At 35.3% G+C, this 23,610-nt stretch overlaps 1 protein-coding gene across 1 annotated transcript in view; it reads left to right on the top strand.

Moving 5' to 3' along the window:
* Nucleotides 1-23,610, top strand: part of DMXL1 (Dmx-like 1) — a 71,525-nt gene that overhangs the window by 44,590 nt on the left and 3,325 nt on the right. Inside the window, exons 29-41 of the mRNA XM_009705091.1 lie at nucleotides 6,761-6,939; nucleotides 7,936-8,075; nucleotides 8,389-8,474; nucleotides 10,343-10,544; nucleotides 11,841-11,958; nucleotides 13,232-13,294; nucleotides 15,195-15,281; nucleotides 15,951-16,072; nucleotides 16,188-16,329; nucleotides 21,085-21,145; nucleotides 22,255-22,382; nucleotides 22,551-22,643; nucleotides 23,108-23,199. Coding sequence (XP_009703393.1) covers nucleotides 6,761-6,939; nucleotides 7,936-8,075; nucleotides 8,389-8,474; nucleotides 10,343-10,544; nucleotides 11,841-11,958; nucleotides 13,232-13,294; nucleotides 15,195-15,281; nucleotides 15,951-16,072; nucleotides 16,188-16,329; nucleotides 21,085-21,145; nucleotides 22,255-22,382; nucleotides 22,551-22,643; nucleotides 23,108-23,199 — 1,513 coding nt within the window. The remainder of the gene's footprint in view (nucleotides 1-6,760; nucleotides 6,940-7,935; nucleotides 8,076-8,388; nucleotides 8,475-10,342; nucleotides 10,545-11,840; nucleotides 11,959-13,231; nucleotides 13,295-15,194; nucleotides 15,282-15,950; nucleotides 16,073-16,187; nucleotides 16,330-21,084; nucleotides 21,146-22,254; nucleotides 22,383-22,550; nucleotides 22,644-23,107; nucleotides 23,200-23,610) is intronic.

Here is a 23,610-nt window from a genome sequence, read left to right as displayed (position 1 = left end):
CTTAAAATGAATGCTGGCTGTCTGATCACAGAATTAGTAAAGCTGTTGCTGGAAGAATCAAGAAGCTGAAGCTGAAAATTTACGGGAAGAAGGGACCTTTTTAAATACTAATTTGAAGGGATAATCAAACACTGGAAAAGGAGCCTAGAGCGATTGTGGAATCTCCATCTTTGGAGTTATTCAAAACTTGAACAAACTAGGCCATGACCTAAGTTAGCCCTGTTCTGACCAAGGGATTGGACCAGGTCCCTTTCAACCTACGTAATTCTGGGATTCTGTAGGTCTATTTGTTCGTAATGCGTGTTTATCTAGAGCAAATCTGGAGGAAAGAATTTTGGAGAAACATCTTTCTCTGTTAGTTTAAATTAAAAAAAAAAAAGGAAGAAAGGACAAAAAAAAGATGCCTAGTGAAGCCGAGGAGTCAGATTAAAATCAGCTATATTTTTGTGCCTTTACTGTCATCTCTTACTTTTTCTTTTGGCACCCAGAAATTAACACTGAGAAGTGACTGCAGTGCTTGTTCCCATCAAATATGGCATGTTTTTCTATAATATGATTTTGGCTTTGTATAGCTTCCCATTTTGTTATGCATAACTAAAGTCTTCTATCTTAAATTTATTTTTAGATTTTTGTGCAATGTTGTCACTCTCAAATGGAGATCAAAAGGCAAAAATTCTTAATACTAAAAAATCTAATATAATAGCACTATATGTCCTGCATGTCTTCTCCTCCTTTCTGCCCCCTAGTCTTTTACTGCTCTATCCGAATGTGGATGTTGATCTCCAAGTTTCAAATTTGTTCTAAGAGAATACAGTACTATGTACAGTGCTGGCTAGTAAAGTTGTGTGATTTCCCTTTTGCTCTTCTCTTTAGCTGACTTGAGCATGTAATAGTTTTGGGTATAAAATTTTCCTTAAATAAATGTGATCTTTCTTTTAGGCATAAACTAAAAAACAGGAACAAAAAAATAGTTCCTGGTAGTCTTGTAGAATCCTGACCTCTGTTAGGAATGACTTTGTATGAAAAACTATTGTTTTATTGCCTCTTTCACAGTAAAGATCAGGCAAAGCCTAGCAGTTTGAATGCTTTTTAGAGCTACTTGACATGTTATACCCTCCAGCTGTGTTTCTTGTTTTTGCAGTTGCAGCAAATGATTCTGATAAACTGGGTTAGCATTTGAGAATTTACATTATATCTTGAAATTGTGAATAATATTTTGTTTTAAAAGAGGCAATTAGCATCTGAAAAATAACCCTGTTGTTGATTATAGTAGATCTTTTCAGAATCGTATTTACCATATAGTTTCTCTTCAAAACTGCCTTAGAAAACTGTTTTGTAACTTAAGTTGATGTAGAGAGGGTAAGTTCTTTATAATCCAGAGGGTTCTTAAAGAAAAGTTTGAATTTTGCTTTAACAGTGAGAAATCCATAATTTCTTTTCATATATTCAATTATTCCATGCTGCAAGAGTAAATTAAGTGCAAAACTACTTGCTAAACTGGAGTATTTTATAAGTACTCTTTATAGACTTAAAGTTGTCATTTTGAGTTTCAGATGTAGAAAATCAGAAATCTGATAATACTTGACTATTAAGTTGAGTTATTTTTGTCTGGTGATTGTCCTAACTTTCAGGGCAATTAAAGTTTTAACACAAATATTATTTCTGAGTACTTTGGTTGGGAGAAATGATATACTGTCAGCTCTTACTGTGATGAGTTTTGCTTAACATACCAGAGGTTTTGAGAAACAGATACCTTGGTAATGAGCATGTGCACAGAAAATTTATCCATAGGATATGCAGTCCTGCTGTCAGTCTTATGCATGTATTTCCCTTGTGAGAGCCTCTGAATTAATCTGTAGCTTTTGCGTGCTCTCCAGACGCTATTATTCATGACCTCCTAGAGAACACACTACCATTACAGATTTTATAAATGCCTGACTTAAAGTAACAGAGCATCTAAGCAGAAGATTAATTTAGTGTTTGGCCAAGTTTTCCTTGAGCAATTGTAAAGAAAAAACAAACTCTTAGAACTCTTGCATTTATCTGCTTGCTGTACCTACTGTGAGGTAAGTTTCATCAAGAGTCTAAAACAAAACAAGAAAAAAAACTGAATTTGCATTAGTTGTGCTTCAGGCTAGCAACTTTGTGCTTCAGGATAGATCCAACAGTACTACCCAATTTCACCAGCAAATCAAAAACAACAGTAAAAAGTATTCATATTCAAACTTTATCTCCAGGAATGGCTTAATCTCAGAATACATAAAAGGATACACATTCCTAAAGTTTTAAAGCCTTCCAGCTTGTGTAAGGACCTACAACAACCATGCCAAACTGCTCCATTTTAGTGCAGAGTTCTCTACGATATTGTTAGTAATGGAAACTTTGACATCGATGTGAATTGCATTCAATTCCAGCTCAGAATTAGAGACTGCAATGTTGGGCTTGTTTTCTTATGGTACTTTGGAGTACTGAGTACTTAATTAACTTGTGTGGCCTTTCAATTCTATATTAAAGTCTTTTGTCTTCTCACTCTTACTGTCTTATTGTTCATTAAGTCAACCATTACAACAGATTAGAAGTTTGACTTGAAATATTTGCACTGTGATTGATGGAGTTATTTTGGCTCAGTAGAAGAAGTCTTAGATGATCAGAACAGGAAATATCAACAAAGTTTGTGTACGCTGCCAAGTATTTTGTTGTGCTTATCTAATTTTTTGAGAGGATTCCATTTTTGAAATGCCCACAATGCATATAATGTCTCCAGAAATATCTCAGAGTTCAAAATATACTTACTTTAAGCTTTTCAGTGAATCACTACTCATTAAATGGTGCATAAATGCAACAAAGAACTTAGTCTTTTGTACATACAGTAATCAGACTGCAGTTTATGGAACTTAATTGCAGTTGCTGCTGTTGAGTGCCAATTCATTAAATTCATCACCTTGGCCACATGAGCTATTTCCCATGAGTAAGCAGAATATCATATTGAAAACTTCAGGATCGGTAACCTTGCAGAATGCAAATTCTCTTTAGGTTTGAAGTCGAAATGTCCAGCAGTGTAGACTTTCACGAGGCTGCTGTTCTAGTTGGCTTTCATAGCTTCCTAAAGAATTACAGAAATCTGTGCAGGGCTTTACACTTACTAAAATGATTCAAGGTGTGATTCAGAATCAATATTTCTTTGTCATTCCACTCCGTTCTGGGCTTCAGCAGTGCAGATATTTGTTGGGGCCTGCAGTCAAGGATGATGCCTTTGTAAGAGGAGGACTTCATAACTTTACATCTCTTAATGAAGACATGCATTTTTCGTAGGGTGTAGGGGTGTTCATGATACTTCATACCTGCACACAGTCTTCAATAAAACACAGTAACTCTGACTTGTATTTTAGTTTTTTGCAAAATTGAAAGAGATCTGCCTTTTAACTCTTCTTGGGAAGGTGGAAGGGAGGTCACATGGGTAACAGGTCTTTTGAATATCATTGTATGTGTTAGATCTTGGCAGAAATAGAAGCATTTTCCTCGTCTGAAATATTCCCAATATTCTTGAAAAATAATATAAATTTTACATTTGTCTTATAAGTAACATAGGACTAAAGATAAAGGTTTTGAATGTAAAAAAAACCATGCAAAAGAGTTTTAACTAGAAATATATGAGAAATTTGAAAGTGAATATAATTGGTGATCTAAAATCCCAAATGACAAAATAAGATTTGTAATGAATTTCTTAATTTATTTAAAGATTTTTGGGATACAAAAAAAGAAATTAGAATTAGTAGTATGTATTTCAAATCACTTAGATGGTTGTACTTTCTCTTGCCTTAAATATTGAATCTTTTTCCAATGGCTAGCCTGCAGTATTCCTAAAAATACAAAGAATGATTTAACAGAATTGAAAAAAAGTACTGTTTTCAAGTAATGCATTTGCTTTTTGAATTCTGTTTAGAAAAACAACCTCCAAGCATATACTTGCTTATTTCTGTATCACACAACACTTACTCCTTATTTCATGCCTAGTGAATTTGAATTTCCTTTTTTTTTTTAAGCAATTGCTAAAAATTCATACAGTGATGCATGTGCATGCTCTTCTTAGCTGATGAGCTTTAAATAGTGAAATGAAAATGCATTGACTACAGCTATTATATGTGTGACTTTTAGTACAGGTAAGTGGATTTCAAATAATATCCCTAACAGGAAAAAAAGATAAAATTTATGATACAGTGTTTATGATACTGCTAAGTGTGACTGGAGTGTTAAAATATCTGAGTTTGAAGATGAAAGATAGGGTGTTGTGTTCAGCTTTTACTAGATTCTATATACAAATTAGTTTACAGTTTAGCTGCTTGTAGTGGTAATGATTGTCTTCATATGTGGTCAAAAATGTTTTTGAAAATCCTTGGAAAAATGTGGTTTTTTCTGGTCCAAAAATGATGAGAAATTATGGAAAATTCCATCGGCCACTGTGAATACAGAAAATTTGCCCATTTAAAAAAAAATTAAAAAATCATACTTATGAGGTATAAAAAAACACAGAAGTTTTTTTTTAAAAATCAGCTTAAATATTACCTTCCTCAGGGTTTACAGTTGGTCAGTTTTGTTATGAGCATGTAAGTCTTTTACATGGAATATGGTAGTTCTTAAATGAGCTCTGTTTTTCTCTTGTCCAGAGCATTAGACTTTCTGTTTTCAAGTGATGGAGTACCCATAAGAGTTTTGAAGGAAATAGTCTTTCAAGCATCTGTCAAGACTCAAAAGCCTCCTGTGGATAAAATGTAAACAAAAAAAATGAGGATATAGGAAATACTTCTTTGTAGTAGTTCGCTCCAGGCATACATAGGGATGCTGGCTCTTTTTGTGCCATCCCCAGCATTATTAAAAGGATAAAGTAATTTCAGAAGCTTTAGTGGAAGTTAGTTATGTGGGCCCTTGGTAGCAGAAGGGAATAAGGAAAGTTAAAACAATAAAGCATCCATGTGCATTCGTGATGTTCATATTAGTTCATCCTTGCAACCAGTCCGGCCTAACATGTTCATACTTGAACTCAGTGATAGGGATATCTAATTTCCAGGTCAGCTCTTTTAGCCTGAAGATTTGCTTTCTTAGAGCCTGTTTGTTGCTGCTGTTACATCAGCCAAAGGCTCAAATCATAAGGCAACCTGTATTCGCTTTTACTTAAGAGGTGTTTAGATGAGATTTTTTTATGACTAGCTGCCTGGTCTTATTGCTGTATGCAAAACAAAACCCCCACATAATTAAACAAGAAACAACCAAAATTTTTTTCTATATTCTTCTTCCCCAACTACTTTATTTGGCACTTAAAAAAAAAAAGGAGTGGGGTGAGGTGGAACTTAAGTGTGTTTCCTTTGGATGATGTCATAGTTCTCAAACTTTAACTGGAAAAGGGCGATTCTGAAATGCTTAAGAAAAAAGTAAATGTTCGGTAGTCTCTTAAATAGGTGTTGAAAGTTTTGGGGACTTCAAAAGGCAGAAAAATAATTCCCTTTTTATCTTAATGTTTTAGCTTGCTTTGTTTTACCTAAGTCTTGAACACATTCAGTTGTTTCACTGTAGAAGCTAATCTCCATGCATTATCTACTTGAAAATAAAAAGCAAATTTTACAGTCAAGGAGGAAGTGGATTCAAGTCTGTCTTTTCTGTAAGGGAAGATGACTGAATGACACTATGTTGTATCAAATCTCCAAATACGATTCTCTTTCTCCTGTGTCCATTCAACTTCAGAAGTATTGTGGAGAGCCAGAACACTAGCTTACAGTGACAGGGACAGTGACAATCGGTATCATTCCTCATCTACTAACAGAAAGTCTGTATTGGAATACAATTCGCCTAGCAAGAACTGGAATGATACCAGTTATTGTGAGCCTCTTTTTAAGTAAGCTATTACTTTTTCCATGTTTTTGAAGTTGATACTTTGCAGTTAACAAGAAAATGAGGGATCTGAAACGAGGCTTGCTTGTTCATTCATTTGTGATAGAACTGCATTAAGGTATTTCTGATAGCTTGGGTAAGCTGTTTCCTCGAGTGCTGTAATCATCAAGAATATAATTCAAATAAACCTTTTGTAGACGCTGCTTATTCTGAAAAAGGTCAATGTTGGGGGAAGTGAGGGGACCCCTCAACTCCTGGGAGTTAGGGTATTACTGTAAATAAGTCCTTCTCTGTTTGATAAGCTATATATCAGATTGTATTAGTTGAAATGGGATCTTCTGTGTTTTCTGGAGAAATATATTGTCAGGACATAGGGATTTAGCAGAATTGTACCGTTTAGAAAAAAAGACAGACCTCCTTTGGAAGGAGACATGGCATTAAAACTTGGAGTTCTAATGGCATGGCAAGCTTAGATATATGCACTGTATATTCTGAAAGACAAGACTCTTGGCTTATCTTAAAAACCAAGCATAATGCATATTCAGTAGTGCTTATTAAAGTAATTTAGTTTTGCAGTATTGTTGCATAAGCAACAGTATTTGTGATCTTTGTTGTAGGACGAAAGCTTCTACTGCAGTTATGGGTGTACTGTATTATTCTATATTATTTGTGCTGAGACTTTCCCCCTTCTGGAGTTCTAGTTATGTATTAGTTTTCCATATTTAAGGATTAACATTCTCTATGCTTATTTGCTACAGAAATGTTAAGATAAAATTATGAAAAATTGTAGTGAGGAAGATTTTTGCTTTGTATTATAAATGCCTTTACTAAAAGCAGTAGTGAGGTGGAGCGGGCAATTTAAAGCAACATACTGTATTTTCTTCCTCTGTAGATGATGGAGAGAAACAGCAGAAACATTATAGGTTTCCATCAAAAACATCTCCAAAAGAGAGTCCTCAGTTGCCTTCATTGCCATTGGTAGACCAAGAATCTCCATCTTACAAAGAAAGATTTATTCCTCCTGAGCTTAGCATCTGGGATTATTTCATCGCAAAGGTAATTTTTTGCTATTATGACAGTGAAATATCTTCTGTCACTTCTGGAATGGTAATTTTTTTTCTTCTAAATCAATACCTAGAATAAAGACTAAGATGTGTGTTAGGAGCTGCTTATTTTTATTACTCATATTTAGCTTTTTCTAAAACGCTACCTATAGGTATTTTTGAAATAGCTTTCTTAACTGTTGTTATGAAATTAATTTGTTTTCAGATAATGATATGAACAAAACATGTTGCTTTGTACAGTTGCAAAGTGCAAATGTATAGTTAATTATGGATCAGCCGTTTAGTTGAACAAGGAAATGTGAGAAGCTTTTTATTATCTATTTTATTATCTATTTCAAGTGGGTGAAATGAACATGTATACTTACTAGAAATCAAATTACGTTGCCTTCTGTCAAGTCTGCTGTCTCAGATCTTTCTTTGTTGAAAGTTACATAATTGTATGGCACATTTCTATATCAAATATTAGCCATATCAGTAAAATAAATATGTAAGCAGTATTTTAGGAGCGAAGACAAAAAAGAATTGCAAATAGTGAATAATACAGTGGAGCACTAATGGTGACCTCATCATAAATATTGAACTCTGAAGGCAGGAGATAAGATTTTCTTTTTGAGCCCTTGGACGAACTAGAGCACTGGTGGTTTTGGCTTCTCTCTGACAAATAACACGCTTATGTGCCCTGTATGTGGTTTGATATATCTGATGTGAAAGTAAAGCAAAATAGGATTTGGAAAACTGTTAGTATTTTTATTTTCCGCATTAGAATTTTGAGTAATGTGAAAAATAGGTAAGCTGTTAAAGTATGCAATGCTTATGGATAGTTACCATTTTCATGAGGTACAAAGTCCAAATCTTACTAAATGGAGTAAGATGATATGCCTGCTTTTTTGTAAAAAACATTAAATATTATAATGATGTATTTTTAAAAGATAATTTAAAACTAGATGTTGGCTAGAAGATGCTCAAGGACTATTCTTTAAATTTTTAGCCTTTTCTTCCATCACAAAGTAGAGTGGAATATGATTCAGAAGAGAGTCAAGAAAGTGGCGAAGATGATGAAGATATTGATGGAGATGTGTTTGCATCAAATTCACATAATCAAGAGCATTCTAATTCAAATTCATACAGGTAAGTAACTCTTTGGAGTGCAAGATGTTCTGCAATGACTTTTATTTTTGAGATAATACACCAGTTACTTTATATTTCATGGCAGTGCATTATCTAGACTTCATGGTTAATTTTTCACAAATCACACATTTTACTTAAGACATGGTTTAGTGACTTGTGAATTCAAAGTATCTATAATATTCTAAAATACTGTTTGTAGTTTTCAGCAGTTTATAATGAGGATTTAAGGCTTTAAATTTAAATCTTAGTTGTGAATAAGTAAGAAAAATTTATTTTCCTGTTCATAAATGACTTACTAATGCTTTCTTGTTAGTTGGTCACTGATGAGATTGGCAATGGTTCAGCTGGTACTTCACAATTTGAAGATTTTCTACACTTTGGCTGGACATGATCTTTCAGGTAATAAGCAGCAGAGGTTTTGTTTTGGGTGTTTTTTTTTTTTTATATTTAATAACGACTTTTAAAATCAGTAATGTGTTGAATAATATATATGTTGTAGCTTTATTTTCAGTTCAAAAGTTTGTAGTTTTTCCATGATCTGGGAATAATTGTTCTGATACTGTTTATTACACAGGAATATTTCTGAAAAAACGTGGTGGGTGGGTAAGATGAGTAGGTGCTTAGTAGTTAGCAGAAGTCTCTGCATACTTAGTTTTTTATTTCTTGGTGGAAACCCTACGGTTTTTTGTAATTCAAGTTACATCATTTTTACTCCTTGTTTCATAGAATCATAGGATTGTGGAATGGTTTGTGTTGGAAGGGACCTTTAAAGATGATCTAGTTCAACCTCCCAGTCATGGACAGGGACATCTTTCACTAGGTCAGGTTGCTCAAAGCCCCATCCAACCTGACCTTGAATACTTCTAGGGATGGGGCATCTACCACCTCTCTGGACAACCTGTTCCAGTGCCTCACCATACTTACCATAAAAAATTTCTTCCTTATATCTAACCTAAATCTACTCTCTTTTTAGTTTAAAACCATTACTCCTTGTCCTGATGCTACAGGTCTTGGTAAAAAGTCTTTCTCCATCTTTCTTGTAAGCCCCCTTTAAGTATTGAAATGCCTCATTAAGGTCTTCCTGGAGCTCCTCTTCTCCAGGCTGAACAATCCTATCTCACACAGCCTTTCTTTGTAGGAGAGGTGTTCCATCTCTCTTGTTTTTGTGGCCCTCCTCTGGACCTGTTCCAACAGATTGATGTCTGTATTGTACTGGAGGCCCTAGAGCTGGATGTGGTACTCCAGGTGGGGTCTCATCAGAATGAATTAGAGGGAGCAAATCACCTCCCTTACCCTACTGGCCATGCTTCTTTCTATGCAGCCCAGAATGTGACTAGCTTTCTGGGCTGCAAGCGCACATTGCCGGCTCATGTTCAATTTTTCATCCATTGATATCCCAAAGTCCTCCGTAGGGCTGCTCTCAATCCATTCATCACTCGGTATTGATACTGGTGATTGCCCTGGCCCAGGTACAGGACCTTGCACTTGTCTTCTTTGAACTTTATGACATTCGCATGACCCCACTCCTCAAGCTTGTCAAAGGCCCTCTGTATGGCATCCTTTCTTTCTAGCAAATCAACTGCATCAGTCATCATGCTGTTATCTGCAAACTTGCTGAGGGTGCACTCACTACCACTATCTATGTCATTATCAAAGATACTGAACATGACCGATCCCAGTATATAGCTTTGAGGGACACCACTTGTTACTGATCTCATTTGGACATTGAACGATTGACTGCAACTCTTTGGATGTAGTCATTCAGTCAATTCCTTATCCATCGAATAGTCCATCCATCAAATCCCTATCACTCCAACTTAGAGATAAGGATATTGTGTGGGACTGTGTTGAAGGCCTTACAGAAGTCAAAAGTAGACGGCAGCAGTTGCTCTTGCCTTGCCCACCAGTGCAGTCAGTCCATCATAGAATCTCACCAGATTAGTCGGGCATGATTTGCCCTTTGTGAAGTCATGTTGGGTTTTTCTCATCACCTGCCTGTCATCCATATGCCTTGACTTAGCTTCCAGGAGGATCTGTTCCGTGAAACTTAACTTCTGTCAGCATTGAAGAAGTCTATTCCTTTATTTAGCAATGATAGCACAAAGCAGTTAGTCATTTTATACTTGCAGATATCAAGTTGAGGTTTGAATAAAGCTTATGTCTGGAGATATTTGAAATACACTCAACCTTCAGCTGTGGAATTATCTTCATCAAGGTTCTAATGGAAAAGGAAGGTGGTTTTTATTATTGTTTGCTTGTCTTTCTAGAGCTTCCAGTTAGCTCCCCAATATGCCATGCAGTTTTGAAAACAGTACAGCGCTGGGAACAAGTTCTGCTACGACGTCTTGAGCTGTATGGAGGTCCACCTCAACATTATATTTCAGTTCGTGCTTCTGAAGATGCCTTAGCTGCTGGTCCAGCATTGCTTCGCCATAAAACTTTACTTGAGCCTACAAACACTCCATTCAGGTGAGTCTAATTTCTATAAACACTAGCTGTGAGATCTTTAATATAGATCAAGCATTATGTTGTTACTGCGTATGATAGACCATAACTTTGATAACTATGTAATGCTAGTTTCTAGATTTTCTGCAATGCATTGTGAAATTGTGGGTACACATCACAATTCATGCATCTCTGGTCCAAAGCAAGATCAGGAAAAACGATCAAAGGTTTCTTTTTTTTTTTTTAAGTTCTTCTATTGAAGCTTAACATAATGACTTTGAGTGTCTCTGTGGAAAAAGTATAGTTGACAATAAAATAAAGAATAAAAGATTTGCCCTGGGAGATAATTAAGGATGAGTGACAATGAATTAAAAAATTGCCCCACCTTTGGAGGGAAGAAAATTACATTCTTATCAGTATCTTTTTCCTAAAATCAGAGAACAAATGATTACTATTTATAATACTTGCATAGTTGTGACCCCACATAATTGTCTTTTCAGTCAGAATAGCCTGCTCAGTTTCTTAAACTGTCACTTCTTAAATAGTTTTCTGCCTTTTTAATCTTACTATCACCTGTGGTTGCAGAATCAACAGAAAGTCTGTCTTTTTGTTGTGAAATACCTCACAATTGTCATGCTTGGTTTTAGTAACTTAATTTGATTAAAAAGGAACAGCTTAACATGTGTCTGCTGCCTGGCCTTATTTTTAAATTAAGATTTGAAATGATTCAGGTTTTGATGGGTTTTGACCTGCCATGAGCAGCTACATTTGCATTTACAAGTTTTGCTTGAGCGTACAGTTTCTAGGGATAAGCATAACCGTTTGAAGACTGATCTGATTCTATACAGTCCTTCCAATTTCAGTACTGCAAAGCCATGTTTTTTTCAGAGATGTTATACAGCTGATGGTGTGTTCCTAGTACGAAGCGTGAGTCATTCATTGTCCATGTGATAGAAGCATTCATTAGCAATAAACAGAAATGATCCATGTTGTAAAGAATGAGGTAGACTAATAAATAATATATATACTGACCTTATTGTTGTGTAATCTCTTAAAGACATTTTTGTCACTTGTCCCAAGATAGGAGGTGAAAATGCTACATATTCTTTTCTTCCTTTTGCACCTTCTCTCACACGTAGGTTTGTCAGGAAGATGGTACCAGAATGCTTCCGAATAGGTCTTGTACAGTGTTTAGAGAGCTGTAGTTTCACTTCAGCATTTCTCCTGACTATAGTTTGATTAGAATATAAGATACTGCAGTTTCTTATGTGCTATTATCTTGAGCATGATGTAAATATTTATTTTAACTTTGTTCTGTAGATCTAACAGTCATGTTGCACTGTCTGTGAAGAGGCTCTGGCAGTACTTGGTTAAACAGGAAGAAGTCCAGGAAACCTTTATCAGAAATATTTTTACAAAGAAGCGATGCTTAAACGAGGTTGGTATGGCATATAAATTGCGTAAATGTTGCAGGTCAATTTATAAGCTTTCACTTAAGTTATTTGGCTGGCTTGTTTACTTTCTAGAGCATTGAGTGGATAACGTACTTCGCTATGACTCTAAATCTGCAGCATTTCATATTAAAAATCTTTGTCCATTGTTTCATTGAAAACAAAAATATTCAGTCTTTGAATGTAGACTGGGAACTAACATCACTTAGCTACAGTCAACCTCTTCGTTAAGATCAGTAGAAAAGCTGCCTCAAAAGAATGACAGACTTTACAATTTTGAAGATTAAAAACAGTAACCTAATCAGTCAAAGCTCTAAAAGTTTGAGTTTGTCCCTACCATAGTCATCCTGGGTTTATCCACTGGTTTCTATCATGTTATGATCCAATTTTAGTAAGAAAAACGGTCATACAACAGTGTATATTTCTGTCCCTGACAGTTTGTTCCAATGTCTAACAGGATTCCTGGTTCCAGATTCAGTTAAATGCTTTAAAGTTGTGGTTTTGTAATGGAGTTTTGTGTTGTTGGGTTTTTTTCTCTCTCTTTAGTTAGCCCTTTTCTTTCTTACTTGCCCCTACTCGCAGTAATTTGAAAGAATCACTTGTGTTATAGAAAAACTATGGAGTAGCAGAAAAATAGGAGAAAGAAGCAGTTCCAAACAAACATGTAAGAGAAAGAGTATTCATGACTAGTAAAGCCATGGCAGCAAAGAGTTCTGTCTGAGCTGATGTTTGTCCTCTCACAACTAGAATATTAGCTTATTTGAGTATTTTTGTCTGTGTTCACTGCAGACTGTAGTTAAAAGGAAAAATTCCCTTTTGTCTTGTCCTTTGAAGATGCACCATGTTGCTATGCTGTATGGAAAGGTATTTTGGAGTGTTTTAGATGTGCTTTGTATGTTCCCAAGTAGGATCATTGACAGCCTTACACAGCATAGGTGCATTGGCTTTATTTTGTATCCTCTTGTTACTGATAAAATGTCAGTGGAGATAGCTTATTTTTCCAGGAAATTTCACTTTTGAGAGGGACAAAATGCTGTTACAGTACCGAATAGGTAAATCAGTGTCTTCTGTACTGAATATAGAGTTTAGAATTTGGTAATTACTGTTACTACATAAAATATGTGTGTGTGCAAACATGCTGTTGTGTTTCAATTGTTCTGCGTTGGAGTAAACAACAAAGAATGAAGGATTTCTGTGATACCTTGCATTTTATGTCTTGTCTTTATTCTTTGTTCTGTGGTGGTTCTTTCCTTGGTGAAGTCATTAGAGGAGGACAATGAAACTATGAAAAATTCTGTGGTGGAGGAGCCCATCATCCATAAGGTACACAGTAGTAATGCTCAAATTAATTGGACATTACATCATTATGAAATATTTCATTTTTGAAATAGTGCTGATCTCACTTAAAAAAAATCTTTGCTAACATAGAAAACAAACTTAAAAATTCAATTTTGCAAGAGATTCAATTAAACTAGTCTTTTTATAGAGCCTGTCAAAACTAAATATATCTTAGAAAGCTGGATTGAACAACCAGGTAAGAACAATATGTATTGTCAAATACCACAGCTATGCCAAGTGAAGAGCTGAGGCTGAGATTTGCCCAAGTGACAAAAATTCAGTAGTACTATGGGAACATAGTACATACAGGACATTTTGGCAGTATGAGATGACTAAAATAGTTGCCTATAAGTGAAGGTGGTTAACTGAAGTTAGAGCAGTTTGTTAACATGATACTAGTCTGATGCAGAAAATTTTTGCTGAGCCTTAGTTTTAAGATGGTGGCAAATGAACACGTATAACAACTTTATGGCAACTTTCTTGAAAGATTGGTATGAGAGACTAAAAAGGTAAAATACAATGCCTAGAAATGCAAACAAATACCGTATTCTTCAGGCTTTCTTTTACAAAACTAGTGAGAAGACAGAAATGAGAATACCCTTGGGGTACCTTGTTATTAAAAATGCGATAAAGCAGTATTAGCAAGTAGGTAATCGGAACTGACTGAGGAAAAAATAATCTTAATTTCATGCAGGTTTGTTCACCACACAACACAGGTCATGATTTTGTATCTGTTTGTCACTGACGTTTTGTGCAGTTTTAAATACAGAAGATCACTGCCGTGTCAGTTTTGTTTTAATCTTAAAGGTATTCTACCTTGTGGTCTGTAACAGCTACAGACCTTTTTCAGAGTTTGAAAAAACTGTTTGTGGTTCTTTGACAGCACTGTCTTACAGTTTTTCGACTAAAATATCGTTGTTTAAATCTTTTGAAGACCAGAGAATTAAGATATTGAAAAGGAGAGTCTGGGAAATGGCAGTTCCAGAATAATTCTTTGTGTTTTAAAGAAGAGACAAAATCTTACATTTGTAATTCAGGTTTGAATTTTTATATTTGAATAGGTTTGAATTTTATGTTTTAATTTTATTTGTTTGGCAATGCCATGTTTTTTTACTGTAAAATCATTTTGTAGCTACAACAGACTGGAGTCTGTAACCTTTGAGTTTAATACTTGCAATGCTGAGTTCTTTAATTTTGAGCAGGAGTACTACAGTGCTGGTAGAGTTTGGAATTTTGTTATGTACTGACATGTACCTGGATGCATTTCTAAAATACAAAAACGTAGACAAGATTCAAATTCAACATTTGTGCGGGAGAAGTGATAGTAAAAAGTTTGTGGTACTAGAATGCGCAGGATTCCAGATTTATTTAAGCATGGAAAATGGTGAACAGATAAGCTGACAAAGTTGAAATTTATTTTCCTGCTCAGGATCTTGTCTGCACCTTGTTCTGGACTATTTCATCAGTTTCAGTGGTGAAAAGTGTTTACTAAGAGCGTGAAAAGACTCCACAAATTTTTTTGAGAACAAATCATCAAGATTCAATTTTTTATTATCAACACCCCCAAGTGTGCATGTAGCCTTGCTGTTTTTCAGCACCCCTGAAAAACTTGGGAATAAACACAGTACTGTGACTTTTGTGACAAATTACACTGTCTCTGTTGCTGTGGTAATCTCAACATGGCAGTGGGAAGCTAGATTATTACACGTGAAACATGCTTACTGTAATTATTACAGGTTGTATTCGTAATACTTTCTTAGAATTAAAATTGAGAGGGAAAAAAAAAGAAATTTCATACAATCCAGTGTTTGGTCTCTGTACTTCCAGTAAAAAGCAGTGTTGCATAGAATTTTGCATTTAAATGTACTTTAATTTTAAAATACAGATAGAAACAGATTTTGGATACCCAGAAGGCAAGGCAAGAATAATCCATAAAGAGTCTGACATCATTACTGCTTTTGCAGTTAATAAGGTGAGTGTAAAGGAGGTAGGATAATCAAATTGTGTTGTACCTTCTACCTGATAAACATGTGGTAGTCCCATGGTGAATGGGTGAGAGATCTTTTGTCAGGCATCCTGCTACAGTTTGAACTATTTAAGTGCTCCCTTCTCTAAAGCACTTCATAATTATATTTTCATAATTAAAGAGTTCTACTACAAATTGTCTTATTTTCTGTTGTGCAGTGAATTGGAGGAAGGGAGAGGTGGCCTCTACTTTTTCTTTAAGCTTGTGCGTAGAATTTTTCCTTGTCTGTCAAAGACAACCAGGAATTCATCTTTTCTTCTCTTGTTTAACCATTTAAGTTTTAAGTGGTGGAGGGGAGCTTGGTTGCAAGCATTGTAGTATAGTTACCTCTTGTTTATCCTCTGAGGAAAGCAAGGAGAAACTAGAGCTGCTTGAGAGGTATGAAGTACAAATTGTGTGTGATGCTATCCCAGATGCAAATAAACTTTTAAAAGGGAAATATCAAATTTTAGACCGTTTAAATGTATAGATTTGTAGACACAAATGTTTGGGTTTTGTAAATTGATTAAGTGTATGTTTTTGTGAACAACTGTACTGTAACCAGAGAAAGCCAAAAAAAGCACCTTTTTAAGTCTTCCTTTTGTATCTGCCTTTGTGTGTGTTGCTTTTTTTCAGGCAAATCGGAACTGCATTGCAATAGCATCAAGTCATGACATTCAAGAATTAGATGTTTCTGCAATTTTAGCTACACAAATCTATACCTGGGTTGATGATGATGTGGAAATAGAAAATAAAGGGTATACTTCCTATCTTTTCAATATCACAGCTTGACTGTGTATAAATCAGTGTAACAAACCATGGTATTTAATGTTGTTGTTCAGAATCTAACTTATTATGTTGTTTCATTTATAGGGCTGACGATTTCTTAGTTATACATGCTCGTGATGATCTGGTAAATGTTCAGGGAACCACTCCTTATACTCATAGTAATCCCGGCACACCTATCAATATGCCTTGGCTTGGTAGTACACAAACTGGCAGGGGTGCATCTGTGGTAAGTCACTTGTCAAAGATTAGCGTTATGTACTCTATCTACATCTCTCCTTTTGTCTGTTCAGTGTTGCTGGTTATATTTTACAATTAACGTGTAAGTAAATGGAGCTTTTCTGTATAATCAAGGTGAACTGGAATTTTTTACCATCATCCAATTAATAGATTAAAATACTGCATAGAATTTTAAGATACACCAACTAAGCAAGCAAAGTTTTTAGTCAAGCCATATATGCTTTCTTAAGATACATCATTTAAAAATAAAGAATCAGGGTTCAGGTAAGAAGTTGCAGCTTAAATGGTTCTTTAATGGCTTGGAGCCAAATACTGCATCTAAAAAGCCTATATTCGGGAGATTTCAGGATATAAATTAGTAAAGACTGGGTAGAAATATTGGTGTGAAATATCGAGGTAACTTTTATTTTAAGCATAATCTTAAGTTTCATTCTGAGTTCCAGACTATTCCAGTTCTTATTTAAAAGTAAATACCAACTTCTGCTCTAGTTCAAAGTACCATTGTAGTGCACTGTATATTAGTATGAGCATGTATTATAGAAAGGACAGCAAATGAACTCCTAAAGGAGATTTCACTGGCAGGAGAGGCTTCAAATGAAATAAATTAGGCTCTGGAAACTAAGAAACTTAAACTTGGGGAAAAATGGGTATTATTGGTTTTGTCAAAAATCAGGAAGGCAGGACTACAGAAATAGGACAAACTACAAACATCATTTATAGTTTGAACTACAAGTCATGCTGATGTATGACTGTATCTCCAAAGCTGTTGTCAGCTCTGTCATCTTTGAAATGCTGCACAGGTTTGCCATAACTGTGCTCAGTAGCATTATTAAATATCTCACTTCCGAAGATCATGTTTTAGAGGAGATAATCAGTTTCACTGTTTGGCATTTCTGAAATACACTAAAGTGAGGCACACTCAGTAAAGTGTGACTATGTGCACATGAGCAAACTGATCCTTCTTACCATAAAGATGACACCTGCACAAGAGTAGCTCTTACTTTTAGAAACAGATTCTGTGTCTGGTGTGAAGCTTGGCCCTGAGCAAAAAGCTATTAGCTCAAATTTAATTCAGATCAAATGATAATTCTAGTCTGGCCATTGACATGCTTACCCTAGTTCCTATGCAGCATAGATGCTCTCTGATAATGCAGCTCAGCTGATTAGTTAACTGGGAGCTGCTTATTTAGAACCACTTAACTGGGCTGAGGTGTTCACACAAGACACCCGTATCACATCCTATCTGCATGTAGATGTGGAGTTTTCCTGGATAACTGAATGCAGTAAGTCTTGTGACTTGGCTGCACTTTGTGGCATGTAACAGCTCAGAGCAAGTCCATAAGTGGTGGCAGTATGAAAGAACCATATGTTGATTCATATTGTAGTTGATTTTTTTGAAAATAGTTGATGATTAGGAGGAGTAAATAAGGAATGTGCATTATAAGAATGATAACGTTATCCACACGTGGAAGTAGGCATAGTGTCAGTACCTACATCTCTCCCTTCTATTTAGGAACTACTGATCCTAGTTGCCAGTTTTGCAGCTCTGGTATCACAATGAAGTCTCTTCTGCAAGTATTCTTTGAATGCCTTTGCCACTTTCTCCTCTCACTTCCATTTTTATTTGTGTGTGTGTATATATATGTGTATATAAATATATATATATATATATGAAAATGCACTCACACATGTATATATAGAATTTGTGTGTATGTAGTTCTCAACAAAGTAATTACATAATCTGTTAATGTAAACTATTCTTACGTGACTTTCTATTTTACATGTAGTAAAACTTTCTTACTTAGATATATGGCTATGCCTGTGTTGCATGTGTTTGCTGTTAAACTTTGGACCTAAATTTTGTTTGGCATACTGTTTGACTGTGGCAGAGTAGAGAACCAATCAAAGCACACAATGACACCAGCCTACTAGGAAGGGGAGACAAAGGTACTGAATGAAGGACAAAATAAATGAAGGAAGATACAGGGATTCTTGTGAGGAAATAGTGTTACTGTGGAAGGACTCAAATCTGGAGGAAAACAAGCTTTACCAAAATCTTTCTGTTGCCACTATGTTACTTTGTTCCTTCAGATACTGCTTTTGGTCCTAGTTCTCATCTTTGCTTTTCCATAATTTGCAGCCCATTTGGTAGATAGAGTCCGCTGTTCTTTACCATTACTGGCTTTTCAGTCTTGTCTTTGCTTCACTTCCATCAACAAGGGGAACTATTGGACTTACGATACTCAGGCAGTTAATGTTTCATTAGCTCTAAAGTTTTTTTCTGTTACTCTTCTTCACTGTTTCTGTTATGCTGTTCATACAAGGTAAGTAAGGAGGCTCACCACCAGATCCTTCAGTACAGTGTGTTTACACAGTTCTTACAGGAGGTTGTTTCTAAGAGAGCGCTGAAGTAAATAGTACATACTGTCAGCTTTGAAACTCAGGTAACATTCAACAGCTTGTCTTCCAAGCCAATACGCCTAACACCAATATTTACCAGTTTAATCACTGGTGGGTCAGATTTTAATGTTTTTTTTATTCTTCAGTCTTACTGTACAGGAGGCCCAAAGCACCCAACTCTCCAAAAAAGTAATCGGTGTTCTAGCCATCAGCTTTTATTAAGGGGAAACTGAGGGCTAGCAGTATCAAATGTCGGTTACATTGGTAATGGAAGTATTTGCATTTGGTAATAATACTTGGCTTGTACATCAGCGATGCTGCACCAGAGAGTTACGTTAGCACAGTCTTTCAAAGGCATGTTTCTGTAAGCTTGCATTTTTCCAAAGCATAATCCAGTAGGGGTTAGGAGATCATGATGCATGCTTATCTGTTGAATGAAGGCAAATTATTTCCATTGACTTCTGGGTAAAAGTCAATAGCTGTAAAACTCAACACAGCCCTTCATTTTGGTGAAGAAATAGAATGAGCATGAATAATTGTTCTTTCACTTACTTAGAAAGCACAGTATTGCAATTACGCGCTAACGTTTAAAGAATATCATCCTCTATCTTGTCCTAAATCTTATAATGTATATATTGTTTTATTCCCAATGGTTTAGCAAACCATTGAGCTTTTCTCCTTGTTATTTAATGTACTTACAGAAAAAAAGGAAAATATGTATTTGAATATCTTATTTTTTTATCTTCAGGAAAGTGTTTTGAAATAAACTTGGGTAACCAAGAGGCATAAGGCTTTCTCTTCAACAGATAATAAAGCTTTGAGATTTGAAAGATCTAAATCTGCTTCCAAAATGTAATGAATGGGATTGCAATTACTCCACTAATCCAAACCCTGGGAAATGTTAGCAACAAAATCAATTATTACCTTTCGAAGTGTTTTCCTCCTTTTTTTTTTTTTTCCCAAACTGAAATTTTGAAGAACATTACTCTTCAACTCTTTGGATCATATTTAGTAATATGAAGCAAGTAAAAATGTCTAACTCATACCTCCTTTCAGCTGATACCCTGATATGACTGGAGGCCAGGGGAGAACAGCACACTTAAAATACTTGATTTGCTGTCTACTGTTGCAGTGACAAAGGAGTGGTAAAATGCTGTACAAAATTATAGCAGTTGAAAGTCACAGTTGGACTCGATCTTAAAGGTCTTTTCCAACCTAAATGATTCTAGGAAAGCAGTTCAGTGCCAGCTTGCTGCTGATGTGTAGTAAGTGGTAAGCTGCTGTGTTAAGAGTGAGTGCTCTGGCAACAAACTTTTGTTTGTGTTATCATTAAAGTTAATACCTGGCACGAATATAAACTTACGCCGTATTCTGTCTCAAATGTTCATGTAAGTAATACATCTATAAGCAAACTGAACCCAACAATTTTCTGAGGAAAGACGGTCCTCAAAGTAGCCAGATGCTTTTGAGAAGTAACAGGAAATAAAAGAATGAAAACTGAACTTTGACATACATTAATAGAAAGAAAAGAAGGGAGGAGACATGCAATGAAAATACAGATGCATTTCCCTGATGAAAAATCCCTACTGTTTCTTTACTATAATGGGTTGGGTTTACAATTTAATTAGGTGGCATTTTTATCTTAATTGATGTCTCCAGTCCTTTTCACATATTGAAGTCTTCCCCATTAGAAATTAATCAACTAATAAAAACAGCAATCTTGGTAATGCACCTTGCTCAAAGCAAAGTTTGGAATTTAGGAACAAAAGTGCTACTGAAAATCCACTGGATCTGTATTTGCAAGATTATAAAGGCTTTTGAAGAATTTTTTTATTTACCAGTTGCTAGGTATATTGTTTATTCTGGATGACTGCAAATAATCACTTTTCAGTCAATGACAATAAATTAACTAGACTTGAAAATAAATATATTCCTTCTTATTTTTCACTCCTGTTAAAGTTTGTTTACCTCTTTCTTTACATGCTTCTGCCTCTGTCTTGCTTATCTTACAATATTCAGGAATATTCCAATAAATTTAATGGAATCAGAAAGGAATTGGCAAGAAAAGAGGTAAGACTGCAGTCTAAGGAGTGTTTATATTTGGATCCATAAATCTCTGAAGCAAAAAGTTAATATTTACCTAGATATATAAAGCTGCAAAAATATTAACATCTACACTAGCCTTGGGAGATACTGACTTCTCTCTGAATTCCTAAACCCAGTACTTGCTTTCAGTAGGAATTTTGATAGGAAACAACTCTGTGATCACTGATTATTCTAGTTTGGTAACTTTTTCTTGAGTAGTATTGTTTAATTATTTTCTATTATTTTGTATATTGAACAGATGCTCAAGAAGGCTATCAATAATGTCAGAAGAATGGCTTCTCATCCAACATTGCCATATTGTAAGTGCAGTTTTGTTAACATAGCCCTTCATTTTGGTGAAGAAGTAGAATGAACATGAATAATTGTTCTTTCACTTACTTAGAAAGCACAGTATTGCAATTACGCGCTAACGTTTGAAGAATATCATCCTCTGTTGTCTGGTCCTAAATCTTATATATATTGTTTTATTCCCAATGGTTTGCCAAACCATTGAGCTTTTCTCCTTGTTATTTAAAGTACTTACAGAAAAAAACGAAAATGTGCATTTGAATATCTTATTTTACTTGGGTAACCAAGAGGCGTAAGGCTTTCTCTTCAACAGATAATAAAGCTTTGAGAATTGAAAGATCTAAATCTGCTTCCAAAATGTAATGAATGGGATTGCAATTACTCCACTAATCCAAACCCTGAGAAATGTTAGCAACAAAATCAGTTATTACCTTTCGAAGTGTTTTCCTCCCCCCCCCTTTTTTTTTTTTTCCAAACTGAAATTTTGGAGAACATTAGTCTTCAACTCTTTGGATCATATTTAGTAATATGAAGCACGTAAAAATGTATAATTTTTGTTAAAAAAAAGTTCAGTTTTGTTAAAAGAAGCTATCTAAAGATTATATGTTTATTTATTGGCCCTGTTTCTGGGTGTGCTGCTATTTTGTACTAGCACAGCAATACATTACACGTTTTAAGTTGCTTATAAACCCTATTTTACTGAAAATATTTTTATTAAAAAAAAATATGGGGGATATAGAATAGCCTTTAAAAAGAGTGATATTTTTTAATAGCAAAACATACTGTGTTTCTGTTTTATTTGTGACTTGGATGAAAAATAGTATGAAAAAGATACATTATTATCTCCAAGTAAATGGCTTCATATTTCAGTACCATCTAAATACAGTTCTCAATTAAATAATGAATAAGTACAGTTCAATAAGATTTGAATAGCATAGGGTTAGGTTTCAGTGGTACCCACTGCTCCTACACTATGCCAGGTACTATGGCATGTACTGTGGCACCAGTTATTTTGAGGATGTTGTGAGCTGGTGTGAAATTCCTTAAAATTTTGGAAGCAACCTTCCTGCTCAACTGCTACACCACCTGTAAAAAATTGTCTAAATATTTTCTGTTGCAGACCTGACAGGTGCTCAAGATGGTAGTGTAAGAATGTTTGAATGGGGTCATGCACAGCAAATCACATGTTTTCGGTCTGGTGGCAACTCAAGGGTAACTCGAATGAGATTCAATTACCAAGGAAATAAGGTAACTGATAGAATGCTTCTATGCTTACCCTCTTCTCTTTCTCCCCTCCCCAATATAATTGTAAATTAGCAGAAACATCACATTAATCTAAAGTAGTTTCTCTGAATTGTGGATAATTTCTGTGCAATACATACATTTGGATTTTCAATTAATATATCTTTTTTTCAGTTTGGAATTGTTGATGCTGATGGATATATAAGTTTCTATCAAACAAATTGGAAATGTTGCCCACTTACTGGAAGTTCACCTAAACCATATTTGGTAAGATGAAAATGAAATTTGCTTCCATAAACTTGTGTTCTGCTCTCTTATTTCCTTTCCCTTTTAGAATAGTTAGGAGAGGGCAGGGATTGTTCTGATAACTGGTATTAATCAAGATTTAATAACATATTGTTGCCATCCCATGATCCGTATGACAGACAAGTTCTTAAATCCTAATCATACTTAGTAAGTTGGAGAGTAGAAGATGCAGTGTTAGAGCTGAAATAACTTTAGTGTTCTTTGAGACTTGTCAGTAATTGTCAATTGTTTATTAATTGTCAGTAACACAAGACTGGAAAGTATACTTCCATGAAAAATTAGAAGTATCAGAAGACATACACATACCTTTGTATCCTGTGTTCTTTAAATTGTTCTTGGAACAGCTTACCTTCTCGAGGAAGCTTAAGATGCTCGCACAAAATCTGCTTCTTTTAATTAATAATTTCTAAACTGCAATTTTTCAGACATGGCAGTGTCATAACAAAACAGCCAATGACTTTGTTTTCATCAGTTCATCATCTTTGATAGCCACAGCAGGATTGTCTTCTGACAACAGGTAAGAACTGCTGTGGTAATGCGTAAAAATGCAGTGGTGCCATGTTCCATAGGAGGAGGGGAAGTGGAAAGGGCGGTGCTGATCTCTTCTGACTGGTACCAGTGACAGGACATGTGGGAGTGGTTCAAAGCTGCATCAGGGGAGGTTTAGACTGGAAATAAGGAAGCATTTCTTTACTGAGAGGGGTGGTTAAACACTGGAACAGGCTTCCTAGAGAGGTGGTCAATGCCGCAAGCCTGTCAGTGTTTAAGAGGCTTTTGGACAATGCCCTTAATAACATGCTTCAACTTTTGGTCAGCCCTGGAATGGTCAGGCAGTTGGACTAGATGATCTTTGTAGGTCCCTTACAACTGGACCATTCTGTTCTATTCTATTCATATGAGCCTGTCTTAAATTATTTTTGTACGTGTA

Source organism: Cariama cristata, unplaced genomic scaffold (genome assembly GCF_000690535.1).
Source record: "Cariama cristata isolate BGI_N322 unplaced genomic scaffold, ASM69053v1 scaffold2988, whole genome shotgun sequence".
Classification (NCBI taxonomy): domain Eukaryota; kingdom Metazoa; phylum Chordata; class Aves; order Cariamiformes; family Cariamidae; genus Cariama; species Cariama cristata.
The sequence above is the reverse complement of the archived record's forward strand: the minus strand, read 5'-3'. Positions and strand labels throughout refer to the sequence as shown.